The 19,020-nt window shown below is 35.3% G+C and overlaps 1 protein-coding gene across 5 annotated transcripts in view; it reads left to right on the top strand.

The window, feature by feature from the left end:
- The window catches only part of LOC120228658 (MDM2 binding protein), a 77,688-nt gene that overhangs the window by 25,364 nt on the left and 33,304 nt on the right, over nucleotides 1-19,020 (top strand). For 4 of the 5 annotated variants that reach the window (XM_039227207.1, XM_039227203.1, XM_039227206.1 and 1 more), the window contains exons 12-13: nucleotides 10,854-11,027; nucleotides 12,209-12,316. In XM_039227207.1, coding sequence (XP_039083138.1) covers nucleotides 10,854-11,027; nucleotides 12,209-12,316 — 282 coding nt within the window. The remainder of the gene's footprint in view (nucleotides 1-10,853; nucleotides 11,028-12,208; nucleotides 12,317-19,020) is intronic. The other variant, XM_039227205.1, reaches the window with a different exon arrangement.

Genomic DNA, 19,020 nt, shown 5'->3' with positions numbered 1-19,020 from the left:
ATCCCAGTGGCCTGTCTCACTATTCCAAATAAGAGATCAACTAACAGATCAGCCTCTTAAGTCAGCTTTCTGTTTCACCATAACTTAACTGCATTATGCCCAGCTGTTCTCTGCTGTTGCCAGACATGTCCCCTGTCCTCCAAGCTAAACTTTATACTGTTTCCTTAAACGAGTCTCTGATTTTAGTTCTTTATGACCTTGTTATTCATTCATTCATTTATTCCTTTCTTGAAGATTGATAGCTATAATGTATCAGGCATTATGTTACTTGGAGTTTGGTGATGAGCAAGGCAGACTTGGCTTATACGCTCCTGGAATTTAAACTGTAACAGAAAATAGGTATTGAGAGGTCGTTATAAGTCTTACTTAATTATAACATTGCATTCAGTAGCAGCCAACTATAAATAATCCACAAGAGATAGTACATAAAAAAAGTTAGATGTAGAAAAGCTATTATGTTACCATTTGTGATAAAAAAACAATTTGGAGTGTGTGTGTGTAAGCACTTGTATGTATTTGTTTATATAAATATAAGTTTTGCATTAAATACTCAGTTTTTCAGCAGTTATTTTACTGAGTATCCACAATATAATATACACCATTATACATGCTGGACCGGATGTAAATCATTTAGAACAAAGTCCTTGTCCTCAGGGAGCTTATGACAGTGGAGGTAATAAGTTTAGATTTTACTTCAGACACCCATATGGCGAGGTCTCTCAGTTTTGAGGGTCCTTTAGTCCAGTCATTTTCTCATTCAGGATCTAATTTGCCATCCCATCTAAAATTGCAGATACACTCTTCATCTAGATTATATCCATTTCTCCAGCTTTATATTTTCTCCTTAGTTCTTAGCACTATCTCATATACTGTGTGTTTTTTTCTCACTCAAAATGAGAAGAGACAAGATGGAATTTTTTATTTTTATCCATTGCTTTATTTCAGTGCCTGGAACTGTGCCTGATACTTATTAGGTACTCAAAAGTATTTGTTAAATAACACATAAAATATATAATATATTTCCAGGTATAATAACTGTTGTCTAGAAAAGTAAAGAAGACCATAAATGGATTCCATTCATTCAGTGAAACAAAATTTGTGCCCCAGTTTTTATCAGTGCCTTAGGCTTAACAAATCATGTCTGATGAAATGAAATACATGCATATGTATTAGTTTGAACCATATGGTATTGCTGTATTTGTATATCAAAAAATTGTTACGTATCAGCAGTTTCATATGGTTTGACCTAAAATAGAAAAACAATGTCCCATTTGAATTATGCTTAAATTAAGCGTAGCCAAAGAATGAGTTTTAAAAGTGATTTTCTGTGAAATACCCAGAAAATAGTATGATACTAGGAAAAATGCAAAAGAATGATGTGAACAAATGCAACTGAGCTGAACCCAGTTACTCTGAAGAAAGGGTTCTTTATTTAAAACCTGTATTGAAAAGCCAGTTGTATAATGAAAAGTGCCTGGCTTACCATATATGTTCACAGAGAAGTTTTATGAAATTGTCAAAAAAGTGGATGTTGATCATCTCCCAACTGTACATTACAAATGAATCAGCTAACGTGTAGGAAAATCAAGAAACTTGACTAATATCATAGAATGAAATCAAAACTTTCACCAAACTCTGAATGCATCTACAGACCATCCATAACTTTACAATCTTGATTTCTGTTGTTGCCTCGTTGTTTTTAATTGGAATTCTTTTTAAAGGTACTCTTTTTTAAAGGTACTTTTGAAAAGAAGTTATTGTTGACAGACAAATTCTTTGAACAAAAATATTTTTGTAATTTTTTAAATGTTTATTTATTTTTGAGAGAAACAGCGTGAGCAGGGGAGGGACAGAGAGAAAGAGAGGGAGACACAGAATCTGAAGCAGAGTCCAGCTGTCAGTATAGAGCCTGACATGGGGCTCGAACTCACAAACCACAAGATAATGACCTGAGCCAAAGTCAGATGCTTAATAACTGAGCCACCCAGGTGTCCCTCTAATAAAAGTATTTTTAGAGGGGCTAGATTAATAAGGACTAATGAAATGTTTTGAATTGATGAAACATGTACCTTCTTCACTCTCAAATCCATGTGATAAAAATGTTTCAAAATAGTGAGCTGAGACTAACAAGGTTAAAGTGACAGTATGTAACTGATACAACTAATTAGTATCTTGAGAAAAGGTAAAAGGAGCAGGTAAAGATTTTGAAAGAGACTTCAGTGGTAAAGACAAAGTAATCTTTCAATCAGCAAATAATTTATTGTGTGCCTATTGGATTCAGGGCATTATTCTTGGCGGTAGGAATTCAGTGGTGAACACTATCAACCACCTTTACTAACTTATATTGAATACACCATTCACTAGCATACTTGTTTCTTCAAGCACATATGGAACATTCTGCAGGATAGACCATATTTATGTTAAGCCATTAAATGAACCTAATAAATTTGAAAGGGTAGAAATAACAGTATGTTCTTCATTTACGGCAAAATTAAATTAGAAGTCAACAACACAAATGTGAGGAATACTTTAAATATTTGGAATACTTTAAATAAGACACTTCCTAATTAACCCACAGGTCAAAGAAGAAATCAAAGAGGAAATTAGAAAATGGTTTTAACTGAAAGTAAAACCAAAACACATCAAATTTATGGAAAGCAGTTAAGGCAGTACTAAGAAGATCATAAATGCTTATCTTATCATGGAAGAAATATCTAAAACCAGTAATCAAATTACAACCTCAAGAAGCTAGAAGACTAAAGCCAAGTTAAGTAGAAGGAAAGAATTTGGAATTAGGCCAGAAGCCAATGAATAAAATACTGAGGACTCCCATCTAACAAAAGAAGTACAAAACCTATACAGTGAGAACTATAAAAATTACTGAGAGTATTTAAAGAAGATATAAGTAAATGGAGAGATACACCATGTTTGTAGATTGGAACACTCAGGATTAAGATGGCACTTGCTCCAAATTGACCCATAGATTTGATTCAGTCTCTAACAAGACTTTTCATAGAAATTGACAAAACTGATACTAAATTTATATGGAATTACAAAGTGCCTAGAATGGTCAAAACAATTTTGAAAAGACAGAACAACTTTTGAGAACTTACACTACCTGACAGTGTGGTATTGGATTAAGATTATACATGCATCAGTGGAATGAAATAGAGACAAGATGCCAATAAAAGATAGTCTTTTTGCCACAGTGCTGGAAGAGCTGGGTATCCATGTGTGAAATACAGATTTATATAAAAAATTATAAAATTTATATAAAAATTAATTCAAAATAGATTATATACTTAATTGTATACCTAAGTGTAAGCACTAAAACTATAACACCTCTGTAAGAAAATATATCTACCAAAAAGATGATCTGTAAAAGGAAAACAAATGTAAATTCACCAAATTTAAAAATGGCCACTTTTTGAGAACACTAGAAAAAAATTTTAAGGCTACTAAGAAAAAACATTTCCAATCATGTTCAACATTGGACAAATATATATAAAAAAAATTCTTACAACTCAATAGTAAGGAGACAACCCAATTAATAAGTGGATAAGAGTCTTCAATAGACATTTCATTAAAGATACATGAATAGCTAATAAAGCACATGAAAGATGCTCAACATCATTAGTCTTTTGGGAAATGCAAATTAAAACCACAGTGTTTTAATATACTTAATAGAATGGCTGTTATTTAAAACAGTGACTGTCAGGGGTGACTGGGTGGCTCAGTCAGTTGAGCGTCTGACTTCAGCTCAGGTCACGATCTCATGGCTCAGTTTGTGAGCCACTCTCCTCCACTCTCTCTATGTCCACATAAATAAAAACTTGAAAAAAAAAAAGCAGTGACTATCAAATGTTGATGAGAATATGAAGAAACTAAGTCTCACACACCGGTGGTGTTGGTATAAAATGGCATAGAGGCTCTGGAAAACAGTTTGGCAGTTAAACTTAACTGTGCAACCCAGTATTTCCAGTCCTAGGTATTTATCCAGGAGAAATGAGAACATATGTTCACACAAACACTTGCAAGGAACTGTTAATAAAAGCCATATTTATAGCAGCTCAGAATTGGAAACTATGCAAATATCTATCAGCCAGCGAATGGATAAACACAGTTTGTTTTGTCCATACAGTGGAATACTGCTCAACGTATTGAAGCATAAGAAGTTCTGGGTGTACCTAAATATGGTATGTTTATAAAGCTAGATTTAAGACTATTCAGTACATTATTTCATTTATATGGAATTTCTATAAAAAGCTAAAGGACCAGAAAGCAGATCAGTGGTTGCCTGAGGCCAGGAATAGGAAGGGAGATTGACTGCCGAGCGATAATGGAGGTTTTCCAAAACTGGATTCGAGTGATGGATGCATAATTGTATAATTCTTAAGTTAATCCCATTTATACTCTGATATGTATATAAATATGTGTAAACTATACCTCTCATATATCTCTTTGTGAGAGAGAGAAGGAAGGAAGGAAAGAAGAAAAGAAGGAAGGAAAGAAAGAAAAGGAAGAAAGTCAAAGAACTTTCTTACCTAAGAACAATTAAATACAAATTTCTGAGGAGGAAACCAGGCCAGGCCCCCAGTAGTTTGTAAAAGAACCCAATGGCTTAGTCAGTTAGAGCCTGAAGCCTGCTTTGAATTCTGTGTCTCCCTCTCTCTGCCCATTCCCTGCTTGTGCTCTCTCTCAAAAAATACATAAACATTAAAAAAAATTTTAAAGCACCCAAGTGTTTCAAGTACATCCAGTATTAAGAACTTCTGCCCTAGATGTGTTCTTTTCAGCCCTAGGCTAGACAACCACTGTTGCTGAAGAGAAAGTCCTTCAGATGCTCTGAGTCCCACCCCACCCCCCAAAAAAAGTGTGTGGGAGTTGGAGAAACACTATTTTAGGCTTTAGAATTGTTTGAACAATGATATCACTGTTGGAAAGTGTTTAGCCTTCTCTTGAAGACTAGATTTCATTTAATTTTTAGCATGCATATTATATAATTGGATATATTATTTTATTTTTTCTTATGTTTATATATATATATATAATACTTGTCATTAAGTTAGAAGATTTACTTAACCAGAATATCTCACTACCCTAATCATCCTGAGATATTTTTCATTGTATCATATGGAATATTATTTCTTCTTTAATACAATTTTGTATTTTACATTGTTAAACTGTTTTAAAAAGAGGGGGTGTTACAGGATTTTAAGAACTACTGAGAAACTTACTGATACAAAATATGACTTGATTTTTATTTTATTAGAATTTTGTTTGCTAAAGAAATTAATATACCTCTTCATTAAAGTGTTTATGTTACCTGTAAAATTTGATACAATTAAAGGGCACTTGTAGTTTCTGCCTTTTTCATTTTCCCTGTGTAATAGATGCAAAATGGATGTTTGTTTTGGTGGAAAGAGGGCATGGAAGCCAATCAATCTCTTCAAAGTTAATAGTGTAAAAATAACTGATGAAAATAGAAATTTTCTGTTGGAATCATTTCCCTTTATTTCTTTAGGAAGAACTATGGGAATTGAATAACAAAGCTAATTGTAAATGTTACTCTCTGTGGTCTTTACATAAAAGTTATTTAATAAGTCTCCAGTTAACACCTGCCAAACCTAGAACTGCATTTTTTAAATGACTGCATAACTATGGTCAGGGGAGTTTTTCAAAATAAATATTTTTCTTTTGAGGAAAATGATTGTTGTAATTACTACAATGCTAATAAAGGTGATGGAATTTAAACTAAATGTGGAAAAGAGACACACATAATTTGAATTGGCAAAGTGCTGAGTTGATAAATAAACAAAGTCACTATAACTCTTGGCAAACCTTAGTTTCAGATGAAACTGGTAACAACAAGTGTTTTATTTATCTAATAATCTTTATTTAAATTTCTTTTCTAAAATTGATATTTATAAACAGTGTTAATGTCTGTAGTGCACACTAATTGCATAAATCTTATTTTTGTACTTCCTGGATGTTTGGGAGGTTAAACTTTAAGCCACAGTATGTTCATCTGTGTAATAAACTGTTGTAATAAAATTACAGTAGTTTTGGGGCATGTGGGTGGCTCAGTCAGTTAAACATCCAACTCTTGATTTCGGCTCAGGTCATGATCTCCATGGTCATATGGAGCCCCGTGTCTTGCTCCATGATGACAGCACGGAGCCTGCTTGGGATTCTCGTTGTCCTTCTCTCTCTGCCCTTCTCCTGCTCATGCTCTTTCTCTCATTGTCTTTCTCAAAATAAATAAATAAAACTAAATTTTTTTTTAAATTTCAGAAGTTTCTTTTTCTTTGTGTGTGTGTGTGTAACACACATATAATATTTTTAAGGTTTATCTTTGTTGTACTTCATACCAATACATTCCCTTTTATTGCTGACTACTCCTCTGCCATTTGGATGTATCACTTATCATTTATTCGCACGTCAGTTGATGGACACTTTAGCTGTTGACCCTTTTGAACTATTGTCAGTAATGCTGCTATGATTATTTGTGTGCATGTTTTTGTGTGAACACATATGTTTAAAATTATTTTGGATATAAACCTGGGAGTGGAATTGCTCAGTCATATGTTAATTATGTGTTTAACTTTTAGAAGAGTTGCCAAATTTTTAAAGAAGCTGTACCATTTTATATTGCTACCAGCATTCTATAAGAGATCCATTTTCTCTGTATCCTTATGAATACCTGTTATTGTCTATTTTTTCTTATGTTCATCCAAGGGAGGTAAATGGTATCTCTTTGTGATTTTGATTTATAGGACCTTGTTGGCTAATGGTGTTGAGTGTCTGTATGTGCTTATTGGCCATTTGTATATATCTTTGGAGGAATGTCTATTCAGATACTTTACTCAGGTTTTAATCGAGTTAATTGTCTTTTTATTATTGTAGGAGTTGTGGAGCTATTTATATATTCCAGATACAAATCCCTTATAAGATATATGATTTACAAATATTTTCTTCTATTCTGTGGATTGCCTTTTTTTTACTAATTAGTAATAATTAGTAAAATACTAATACTGAATAATTAGTATATGTATTAGTATATGTCAGGCGATGATCTAAGCACTTTCCATATGGCATCTCAACATTTAATCCTCCTCACATGCCATATGCTATACAGATACTTCTTTTTTAAATTAATAATCTTTATTGTTTTAGGGCAGTTTTCAATACTCAGCAAAATTCAGCAGAAAGTACAGAATTTCCATATAGCCCATGTCCTTACAAACATATAACTTCCCCTGTTACCACATTCCACCCCAATTGTGCATTTGTTAAAGTTGATAAGCCTTCCTTGACATATCATCATTACCCCAAGTCTGTAGTGCTCTTCATTCTCTTGATGATGTACTCTGAGCACAAAAGTTCTTAATTTTGGTGAAATTCAATTTTTAATTTTTTTTCTTTGGTTTCTTGTACTTTGGGTCTCTTATTTTAACAAACCATCGCCTAATCCAAGGTCATGAAGATTTATGCCTTTGTTTTATTGTAAGAGTTTTAAATCTTAGCTCTTAAATGCATATCTATGATCCATTTTGAATTAATTTTTGTATATGCTGAGAGGTAGATGGGTAGGAGTTCAACTTCATTCTTCTGCATACTGGATGTTCATTTGTTCCAAGAGAATTTGTTGAAGAGACTATTTCTTCTCCATCAACTTGTTGAAAATTTGACTGTTGGGGTGCCTGGGTGGCTCAGTTGGTTAAATGTCTAGCTTTGGCTCAGGTTATGATCTCACAGTTGATAGGCTCCAACCCTGCTTGGGGCTTTGTTTGCCCTGACAGTGCAGAGCCTGCTTGGGACTCTCCCTCTCTCTCAGCCCCTCCCAGCTCATGCTTTTTTTCTCTCTCTCAAAAATAAATAAAAATCATTTGACTGTAAATGTGAGGGAATATTTCTGGTCTCTGAGTTCTATTAATCTGTATGTCTGTCCTTATACCAGTGCCTCCATGTCTTCTTTACTGGAGCTTTATTGTAATTTTACAAACAGGGAAGTATGATTCCTCTAAATTTCTTCACGCCTACCACACACTCACATTCTTCTCCTTTCCCTATCTTCCCAGTAATTTTAAATTAATTTCATTGTTCTAATTATTATGATTATATAATCACTCTTAACAGTTGAGCTGTGTAATGTATCTTATTTTTCTGTCCTGTGTATTATTATATTTTACCGAGAGTCAGTGATTCTTTTTTTATATCCAATCACAAAGCCTTCCTCCAGTGGTGAAATTCAGTTCAGTACCCGCAAGCATATTAAGTATTCCATCAATCATATAGATGTAAGAAATTTCTTCTAGATCTGCATGACCTGTCCAATCCAGATTCGTTGGTTTTACTCTGTAGATTTGTTCCATAGCTTTGGGTTTAAAAGACTATTTTTTTCATCATCAAGGAAATTTCTTTTGCCCTTTCTTTCTTGGTGACTTGCATCCTGTAATCTTCCTGTTTCTTTATTTAGTCCTCCCAATTTGGTGGGCATATTCTCTAAAATCTTCCTGGAATTTTGAAGATGTTGCTCCATTGTGTTCCAGCTTTTAGTGCTGTTATTTAGAATTCTATTGCTGTTCTCATTCTTGACTTTTTACATTAGGAAACCCATATTTTCTCTGGAATTTTGTAGAATCTACTTGTTCTTAGTCTTCTGAATTTTTATGATGTTGTACTTTGATGGGTCTATTTTTGTTCTCATATTGGGTTCTCAGCATGCCTGGGAGCTTGTGTTTTTATTGGGGAAAATGTTCTTATAATTATTTTGTTGATAATTTCCTTCCCTCTCTTTTTTTCCTCCCCTCACTTTTGTTACTCCTGTTTAGGTGTTATTCCTGGTTTGTTTATCTGTCTCTCTGTCTCTTCCTCTACTGTTTTCCATTTCTTTGTCTTTTTACTCTACATTCTGTAGATTCACTGTACTTTTTCTTCTAACCTTTTAGGTGAAATATATATCTGTGCTTTCTTATTTCTCATTCCCATGAGCTCTTTATTATTTAATGTTCTTATAATTTCCTGTTGTCATTTAATGGATGCAATATCTTTTCTGAAGATTCTGGTGATCTGATTGGATGTTTGGTTTATGTGTGTGAGCGTGCACATGTGTGAGTGTGTGATTTCTTTTTACTGCATATTCTTTGTTTCCTGCAAGTCACTTTTTTTCTGTTTATTTTGACATCTGGTTTTCATACTAGCAACTTTCCTTGAGGTCCCATGACATTTGGCTGCCTGCTCACATTTAAGAGATGGTACCAGGAAACTAATGGGAAAATTGGGGTGCATGGCTTAACTTGTTGACTGTGATCTTCATTTTATTTTTTTTTAATTTATTTTTTTTTTAATTTTTTTTTTTTAACTTTTTAAATGTTTTATTTATTTCTAGGAGAGAGAGAGAGAGAGAGACAGCGTGAGCAGGGGAGGGTCAGAGAGAAAGGGAGTCACAGACTCGGAAACAGGTTCCAGGCTCTGAGCTGGCAGTCAGCTCAGAGCCCGACGCGGGGCTCGAACCCACGAACCGCGAGATCATGACCTAAGCGAAAGTCGGACGCTTAACCGACTAAGCCACCCAGGCGCCCCTGTGATCTTCATTTTAGAGTGATCTCACTGGGACCTTAGCTGACACCAACATTGGCATTCTTTAGTCTTTCCTCTAGGACTGACCATATTTCCAAAAGAAAACTCAATTCTGTTATCTAGCTTCCAAAATCCTAGAAGTTATGTAGATAATGAAGGGTAAAAGGCCTCAATATTCAATATACAAGTACTTGTTTAATCTACTGGTAACTAACTTTAACCCTGCTCTCTGCCCAGTAACTCTCAGGCCAGAGGCACGTGGTGTTGCTTTCTCCAGGGAGTAAACCACTAGACCTTTGGGCTGGGAAAGGACAATCATGTGCCTCGATAGAAAAAGGAGTGTTCACAATGCCAAACTGCTTCTCACAGACTTCCATCTCTTTTCCTATTTCACCTTCACATTGCCTCCAGCCATCTGGGACCATCATCCCAGAGTCTTGTCAGGGTTTGCAGTATGAATTATGTTGCTTCTAAGCTTTCGCCACTGTTTATCTTTTCTCAGCTTCCTCAGTAGTTGGTTACCAATTATTCATCTGCTTTCCTGCTTTCAAAATCAGTTGCTGTTGTCTCTTTTGTCAGATATTAGTCTTTGTAGATTTGTGCTATTAAAAAAATCTCTTTATTCTCATTTTGTGGAATTTCAGGAGATCGTGAAAATAAATTCTTATGTCTATTCACCATCTTCAACAAAAAAGGACTCTACTTCTATTTTTAATCTCAAAGGCTTCACGGGTTTTTTTTGACCTTCGCTATAACCCTCACTTGATTTGTTTTTAAAATATACAAGAAGCTGTCTTAACTGACCTTCACATAACTGGCGGGCCAGATTAATGAATGCTCTCCATTTCCTCTCTAAAATACATTATGGATGCTCACTGCAAGGACTGAAAAGCTACCCTGAAGTGTATCTGTACACTTCTGCCCCCACCACCATTTTAAAGAAACAGAAGCTGGAAATAGTAGTTGACACACTACAGGTGTGGTCATAGAAGAACCATCCTGCTGAACTCTAATGGGCCATATCAAAAGTTAATGAATGACTACAGAGTTTTAATTTGAAGTACAATATTTGTGCTTTGTGTCATTTTTGTTATGATTCTCTGCTTTCAGTCTTCTGAGTTAAATGGACAAGTACTACCTGAAATGTATTGCATAATGGCTTGTTTTCAAATAACATAGAAATTCATTATATCCTATGGGTCAAATGTATGATTCTGCAGTGTTGCATGCTGAATTTTCACATACTCGAATAGATAATTGTGTTTGCTTAGTTCCAGATGTTGAAGTGAAAGGAGAGTGCTCCAGCTTTTATCTCCTGTTACAAGGTGCCGGCAATGGAAAATGTAAAGCCACCTTGATTCACTCAGCCAACCAGATCAATGGCTCATTTGCACTCCGTTTAATTCATGGAAAGATGAAAGCAAGGACAGAAGAAGCCAAACTGAGTAAGTGTTGATTTTAGGTGGAAAATGTTTTACATTTGTTTGTATACGTAGTTAACCTATGTGGTTTTTAATAAACTTATTTTCCCCAAACTCCATTTCACTTTAAATTTACCTTTTATTTCAAACATGTTGTAGTATATTTGAACAATTAGAGCACAGATAAATTAAGCTCCTTTTCATTATACCTAGTAAAATTTGATACGTCAGCCTTCAGTGCCAAATAGGAAATTTTCAGTGTTTTCCACTTTAAACACATAGTATTTTTCTACAATTTGCCTTTCATTTTTACTTACTTCCTCTCAGGCATCTTGTTCTGTTTTATTGCCCATCTTTTTTTTTTTTTTTCTTCTTTTCATGTTCTATGTTTTGATTATCCATCACTGTATGACAAACCACTCCAAATTTAACTAAAAAACGCCTATTTATTATTATGTTTCGTAGACCTAGGGGTTGACTGGCCACAGCTGGATGGTTCTATTTGGAAGTTCCACTTAGAGCTGGGGCTCCATCCACTTGAAGACTTAGTGGAGCTTGATGTATAAGACAGCTTCTTCAGCCACATGTTTGGGTCCTGGGTCAGGGTGACGGGAGCAGATGAAAGGGGTTAGAATGACGTTCTCTCCGCATTCCCCTTTCCCACAGCCTGCATGGGCCTCCTCACGGCACTGCAGGCTCGGGTAGTCTCATTTCTTACATGGTGGCCAGCTTCACTTAGAGCGGTTGTTCTAAGGAACCTCAAGGTTTTTTTGACCTAGCCTAGAAGTCATTCACCGTCACTTTTTATCATAATACCTTACTGATTTCATAGGGCTAGCCTGGCTTCACTGTGGAGGGACTACGCAGCGGGTGAATAGGAGTGGTTTACTGGGAGCATCTTTAGAGACTGGCTGTGGTATTCCGACTATGCTTGTGGAGGAGTATCAGTAGCTGAGCCTGTAAAAGAAAATATGATGGAAGAAATTCTATTCTGCTTCCAGAATTCCCTCAATTTAAGAGTCTGGTCAGAGTTTAAAATGCAAAATAATTTAGTATGCTTCACTGCTGCATCTTAATTGTTTTTATTTTGAGAGAGAGATGAGTAATTGACTTGTTTTTTAAAATTATGTAATAACACATTCCTGGGAAGTGTATATTACTGTCATAGAACATCTTTAATACTGACTTTTTTTTCTACTTCTCAGGCTTTCCTTTTGACTTCTTGTCACTTCCACATTTTTCTGGCGAGCAACTTATACAGAGAGAGAAACAGTTAGCTAATGTTCAGGCTTTGGCTTTGAAAGAATGTCTGAGTAAGTAATGGTTTGTACATTTCATTCTCCTGTAGAATGTTGACTTGTTCAGAAATAATGCATTGTTATTGTCACACTTTTTTACTTTCGTTTCTTCAGTTATTTAATTTATTTATCCTGAGAGAATCAGAGACAGCGTGACTTGGGGAGGGACAGAGAGACAGAGACAGAGGCAGAGACAGAGAGACGCTCCACACTGTCAGCACAGAGGCTGATGCATGGCTTGAACCCACAAAGCCATGAGATCATGACCACACCTGAAACCAAGAGTCCGAGAGTTAACCAACTGGGCCACTCAGGCACGCTTCACACCTTTTCTTACATTCTTTGTCTTTTAGGTATAACACTCGTTTGTAGAACTTGTCTTGGTAGGATGATGCAGAAGAGAAATGGTCCGCAACTTTTTTTCCCACCAGATTTAGAATCTTCATATTTATTCATACATCTCGGTTAACATTCATAAAAATATTTCTTTAGGAAACATTTGTATTTCATTCCTTTTAGCTATATACTGGAAAAGATATCTACTTTTTTTAAATTTTGATTAGTATAGACCATTATTTTTATTTTTCATTCAAATTAGTTAGCATATAGTGCAATAATGATTTCAAGAATAGAATCTGGTAATTCATCTCCTACATATAACACCCAGTGCTCATTCCAGCAAGTGTCTTCCCTAATGCCCCTTGCCTATTTTTCCCAACTGCCCACCCATAACCCCTCCAGCAACCCCCAGTTTGTTGTCTATATATAAGAGTCTCTTATGTTTTTCCCCCCTCCCTGTTTTTATATTATTTTGGCTTCCCTTCCCTATGTTCATCTGCATGGTATCTTAAGTACCACATATAAGTGAAGTTATATGATGTTTGCCTTTTTCTGACTACTTTCGCTTAGCATAATACCCTCTAGTTCCACCCACGTAGTTGCAAATGGCAAGATTTCATTCGTTTTGATTGCCGAGTAATACTTCATTGTATGTATAAACCACAACTTCTTTATCTATTCATCTGTCAATAGACATTTGGGCTCTTTCCATACTTTGGCTATTGTCAGTAGCACTGCTATTAACATTGGAGTGCGTGTGTCCCTTCAAAACAGCACACCTGTCAGGGCGTCTGGGTTGCTCAGTCGGTTGAGCGTCTGACTTCGGCTCAGGTCATGATCTCACAGTTCGTGGGTTCAAGCCCCACATCGGGTTCTGTGCTGACAGCTCCAGTCTGTTTCAGATTCTGTGTCTCCCTCTCTCTCTGACCTTCGCCAACTCGTGCTCTGACTCTCTCTGTCTCAAAAATAAATAAAACCAAAAAGAAAAAAAAACCAAAAAAACCCTTTGGATATCCTTTGGATATCCTGCAGGGTCATAGGGTAGTTCTATTTTTAATTTTTTGTAAAACCTCCATACTCTTCCCACCAGCAGTGCAAAAGAGATCCTCTTTCTCTGCATCCTCACCAACATCTGTCATTGCCTGAGTTGTTAAAGTTAGCCATTCTGACAGGGGTGAGGTGGTATCTCGTTGTGGTTTGGTTTGTATTTCCCTGATGGTGAGTGATGTTGAGCATTTTTTTTATGTGTTTGTTAGCCATCCAAATGTCTTCTTTTGAAAAGTGTCTTTTCATGTCTTTTGCCCATTTCTTCACTGGATTATTTTTTGGGTGTTGAGTTTGATAAGTTCTTTATAGATTGGATACTAACCCTTTGTCTGATATGTCATTTGCATATATCTTTTCCCATTCTGTCAGTTGCCTTTTAGTTTTGCTAATTGTTTCCTTTGCTGTGCAGAAACTTTCAATCTTAATGAGGTCCCAGTAGTTCATTTTTGCTTTTCTTCCCCTTGCCTCTCCAGAGGAGACATGTTGAATAAGAACTTGCTGTGGCCCAGGTCAAAGAGGTTTTTGCCTGCTTTATCCTCTAGAATTTTGATGGCTTTCTGTCTTACGTTTCATCCATTTTCAGTTTACTTTTGTGTATGGTGTAAGAAAGTGGTCCAGGTTCATTCTTCTGCATGTCACTATCCAATTTTCCCAGCACCATTTGCTGAAGAGACTATCTTTATTCCACTGGATTTCCTTCCTACTTTGTCAGAGATTAGTTGGCCATATGTTTGTGGGTCCCTTTCTGGGTTCACTATTCTGTTTCATTGATCTAATTGTCTATTTTTGGGCTAGTACCATACTGTATGATGATTACAGGTTTGTAATACATCTTGATGTTTGAGATTGTGATGCCTCCAGCTTTGGTTTTCTTTTGCAGAATTGCTTTGGCTATTCAGGGTCTTTCCTCGTTCCATACAAATTTTAGGATTGTTTGTTCTAGCTCTGTGAAGAATGCCAATGTTCTTTTGATAGGGATTCCATTCACTATGTAGGCTGCTTTGGTTAGTATCGACGTTTTAACAATATTTGTACTTCCAGTCCATGAGCGTGGAACATTTTTCCATTTTTTTGTGTGTGTGTGTCTTCTTCAATTTCTTTCATAAGCTTTCCATAGTTTTCAGTGTATAGATTTTTCATCTCTTTGGTTAGGTTTATACCTAGGTATTTTATGGTTTGGTGCAATTGTACATGGGATCCATTCCTTGATTTCTCTTTCTGTTGCTTCATTATTGGTGCATAGAAATGCAGTTGATTTCTGTGCATTGATTTTATATCCTGCTGCTTTGCTGAATTCATGGATCAGTTCTAGCATTTTTTTTTGTTGGAATCTTTTGGGTTTTCCATATAGAATATCATGTCATCTATGAAGAGTGAAAGTTTGACTTCCTCCTGGCCAATTTGGATGCCTTTTTTTCCTTTGTGTTGTCTGATTGCTGAGGCTGGGACTTCAGTACTATGTTGAATAACCGTGGCAAGAATGGACATCCCTGTTGTGTTCCTGACCTTAGGGGGAAAGTTCTGAGTTTCACCATTGAGGATGATATTAGTAGTGGTCTTTTGTTATATGGCTTTTGTAATCTTGAGGTATGATCCTTCTATCCCTACTTTCTTAAGGGTTTGTATCAAGAAAGGGTGTTGTATTTTGTCAAATGCTTTCTCTGCATCATGTGGTTCTTGTCCTTTCTTTTATTGATATGATGTATCACATCGATTGATTTGCAGATACTGAACCAGCCCTGCATCCCAGGTATAAATCCCACTTGATCGTGGTAAATAATTCTTTTAATATAATGTTGAATCTGGTTGGCTAGTATCTTGTTGAGAATTTTTGCGTCTTGTTCATCAGGGAAACTGGTCTGTAGTTCTCCTTTTTATTGGAGTCTGCCTCGCTTTGGAATCAAGGTAATGCTGGCCTCATAGAATGAGTTTCGAAGATTTCCTTCCATTTCTGTTTTTTGGAACAGCTTCAAACGAATAGGTGTTAACTCTTCTTTAAATGTTTGGTAGAATTCCCCTGGAAAGCCATCTGGCCCTGGACTCAGGAGATTTTTGATTACTAATTCAACTTCTTTCCTTGTTATGGGTCTGTTCAAATTTTCTGTTAATTCCTGTTTTAGTGTTGGTAGTTTATATGTTTCTAGGAATTTCTCCATTTCCTCCAGATTGCCCAATTTATTGGCATATAATTACTCATAATATTCTCCTATTATTGTTTGTATTTCTGCAATGTTGGTTGTGATCTCTCCTCTTTCATTTTTGATCTAATTTACTTACTTTATTTATTTATATATTATCCTTTTTTCTTTATGATCAGACTGGCTAGGGGTTTGTCAGTTTTATTAATTCTTTCAAAGAACCAATGGTTTCATTGACCTGTTCTACTGTTTTTGGGTTGTTTTTTTGTTTTGTTTTGTTTTGTTTTTGGCTTTGATAGCATTGATTTCTGCTCTAATCTTTATTATTTCCTGCCTTCTGCTGGCTTTGGGTTTTATTTGCTGTTCTTTTTCCAGCCCTTTTAGGTGTAAGGTTAGGTTGTGTATCTGAGACTTTTCTTCCTTCTTTAGGAAGGCCTGGATTGCTATATACTTTCCTCTTATGACACCTTTGCTGCATCCCAGAGGTTTAGGGCTGTGCTGTTATCATTTTCATTGGCTTCCATGTACTTTTTAATTTCCTCTTTAACTTCTTGCTTAACCCATTCATTCATTCTTTAGTAGGATGTTATTTAGTCTCCAAGCATTTGTTTTCTTTCTAAATTTTTGCTGTGGTTGATTTCAAGTTTTATAGCATTGTGGTCTGAAAATATGCATGGTATGATCTTGATCTTTCTGTACTTGCTGAGGGCTGGTATGTGATGTATTCTGAGGGCTGGTATGTGATCTATTCTGTAGAATATTACATGTGCATGAGAGAAGAATGTATTCTGCTGTTTTAGGATGAAATGTTCTGAATATATCTGTTAAGTCCATCCAGTCCAGTGTGTCATTCAATGCCATTGTTTCCTTATTGATTTTCTGCTTAGATGATCTGTCCATTGCTGTAAGTGGAGTGAAGTCCCCTACTATTATGGTATTCTTGTCAATGAGTTTCTTTATGTTTGTGATTAGTTGATTTATATATTTGGGTGTTCCACGCTGGGTGCATAAATGTTTACAATTGTCAGATCTTATTGGTATTAAGACCTCTTAATTACTATATAATCCCCTTCTTCATCACTTGTTACAATCTTTATTTTAAAATCTAGATTGTCTGGTAGAAGTATGGCTACTCTGGCTTTCTTTTGGCAGCCATTAGCATGATAGATGGCTCTCTATCCCCTTACTTTCAATCTGAAGGTGTCTTTAAGTCTAAAATGGGTCTCTTGTAAACAGCATATTGATGGATCTTATTTTCTTATCCACATGTTACCTGTGTCTTTTGATTGGGGTGTTTAATTCATTGACATTTAGAGTGAGTACTGAAAGATATGAACCTCTTGCCATTGTGTTGCCTACAGAGTTGGAGTTTCTGGTGGTGTTCTCTGGTCCTTTCTAGACTTTGTATCCTTTGGTCTTGTTTTGTTTTGTTTTGTCTTTTCTCCCCTCAGAGAGTCCCCCTTAAAATTTCTTGCATGGCTGGTTTAGTGGTTATGAACTCCTTTAGTTTTTGTTTGTCTGGGAAGCTCTTTATCTCTCTTTCTATTTTGAATGACAGCCTTCTGAATAAAAAATTCTTGGCTGCAATTATTTTGATTGAGCACGCTGACTATATCCTGCCACTCCTTTCTGGCCTGTCAAGTTTCTGTGGATAGGTCTGCTGTGAACCTGATCTGTCTTCCTTTATAGGTTAAGGACTCTTTTCCCTTGCTGCTTTCATAATTCTTGTCTGTGTATTTTGTGAATTTGACTGTTATATGCCTTGCCGATGGTCATTTTTTGTTGAATGAGTTCTCTGTGCTTTCTGGACTTTGATGTCTGTGTCTTTCCCCTGGCTAGGAAAGTTTTCCACTATGATTTGCTCACGTAAGCCTTCTAGCTCTTTTTCTCTCTTCTGGGATCCCTATGATTCAGATGTTATTCCTTTTTAATGAGTCACTGAGTTCTCTAATTCTTATAATGTGCTCTTTTGCCTTAGTATCTCACTTTTTTTTTTTTCTGCTTCATTATTCTCCATAAGTTTGTCTTCTTGATTTTCATGATTTGCTGCTCTGCTTCATACATCCATGCCGATGTGGCATCTATTTGAGATTGCATCTCAGTTTTATCATTTTTAATTTTGTCCTGACTAGATTTTACTTCTTTTATCTCTGCAGAAAGGGATTCTATGCTTTTTTTCAACCCTAGCTAGTATTCTTATTATTGTGATTCTAAATTCAGGTACAGACATCTTGTTTCTATCTGTGTTGATTAAGTCCCTGGCTGCCATTTCTCCTGTTCTTTCTTTTTGTGTAAATTTCTGCCAAGTTCTGTGGCTCAAGTTAAGGCAGATTGTTGTGTTAATCCTCATATCAGTTTTCTAGGTGTGCAAAATGGTTTGATGCAAAATCACATGGCTGCCTTTCAGGGACAAGAGAAACAGAATTTCTGTGCTGCTCTGCCATCTTACCTAACTTTAAATTTTGTCTCTAAACATTTTTATAAAATTTCTTGGTATATATCTGTAAGGGAGAATAGAGACTACAAATAGAAGGAAGTGCAACTACAGAGAAATTAATGTTATCTTGAGCATTGATTCTTAGACTTTAACCATGACTGTTAATAAAAATACATAATACATTTCACATACTGAGTGAAGTTATCTTTATGGATTTTTCCTTATTCAGGAAATTAACACTTTTTCCAATGGTCATAGTTTAAGGTTTTACCTCTATTACTAAATGTTAGCTTAGTATCAGTCTTAACATTTATTAATCATCTAGTAATCTTATTCATTAGTACCTAATATGAACTTATTTTAAATAATAAAGAATTTTTAAGAAATTTATTCAAATTGTGAGGCCTCATTAGTTACATGTAGGAAAAAAGTGATATTAGAATTAAGTATAGTATAAAATAAAAACTATCATTCTTTTCTTTAAAACATTTTGAAAATATCTTGGATTCACTAGGCTGTTTTATTCAATGAAAAATAATTTTAGAATACTTAGTATCAATTATTATATAAGAGATACCTACTTTTTCAGTTGTAAAAATCAAGGTAATTGTGTCGTCTTGAACTCCCACCACTGATTTATTTTTTAATTGTATAAATGATATTAGCTCAAGGAAAATATAGTTACAAAGGCAAATCAGTTTCAATAAAAAGTTGTACATGTGAAAACCAAGGGGGAAAAATACTGGAATAGTATTGTT

Source organism: Hyaena hyaena, unplaced genomic scaffold, assembly GCF_003009895.1.
Source record: "Hyaena hyaena isolate Hyena2069 unplaced genomic scaffold, ASM300989v1 scaffold_26, whole genome shotgun sequence".
Classification (NCBI taxonomy): Eukaryota; Metazoa; Chordata; class Mammalia; order Carnivora; family Hyaenidae; genus Hyaena; species Hyaena hyaena.
Note: the sequence above shows the minus strand (reverse complement) of the source record. Positions and strands in the feature narration are given on the sequence as shown.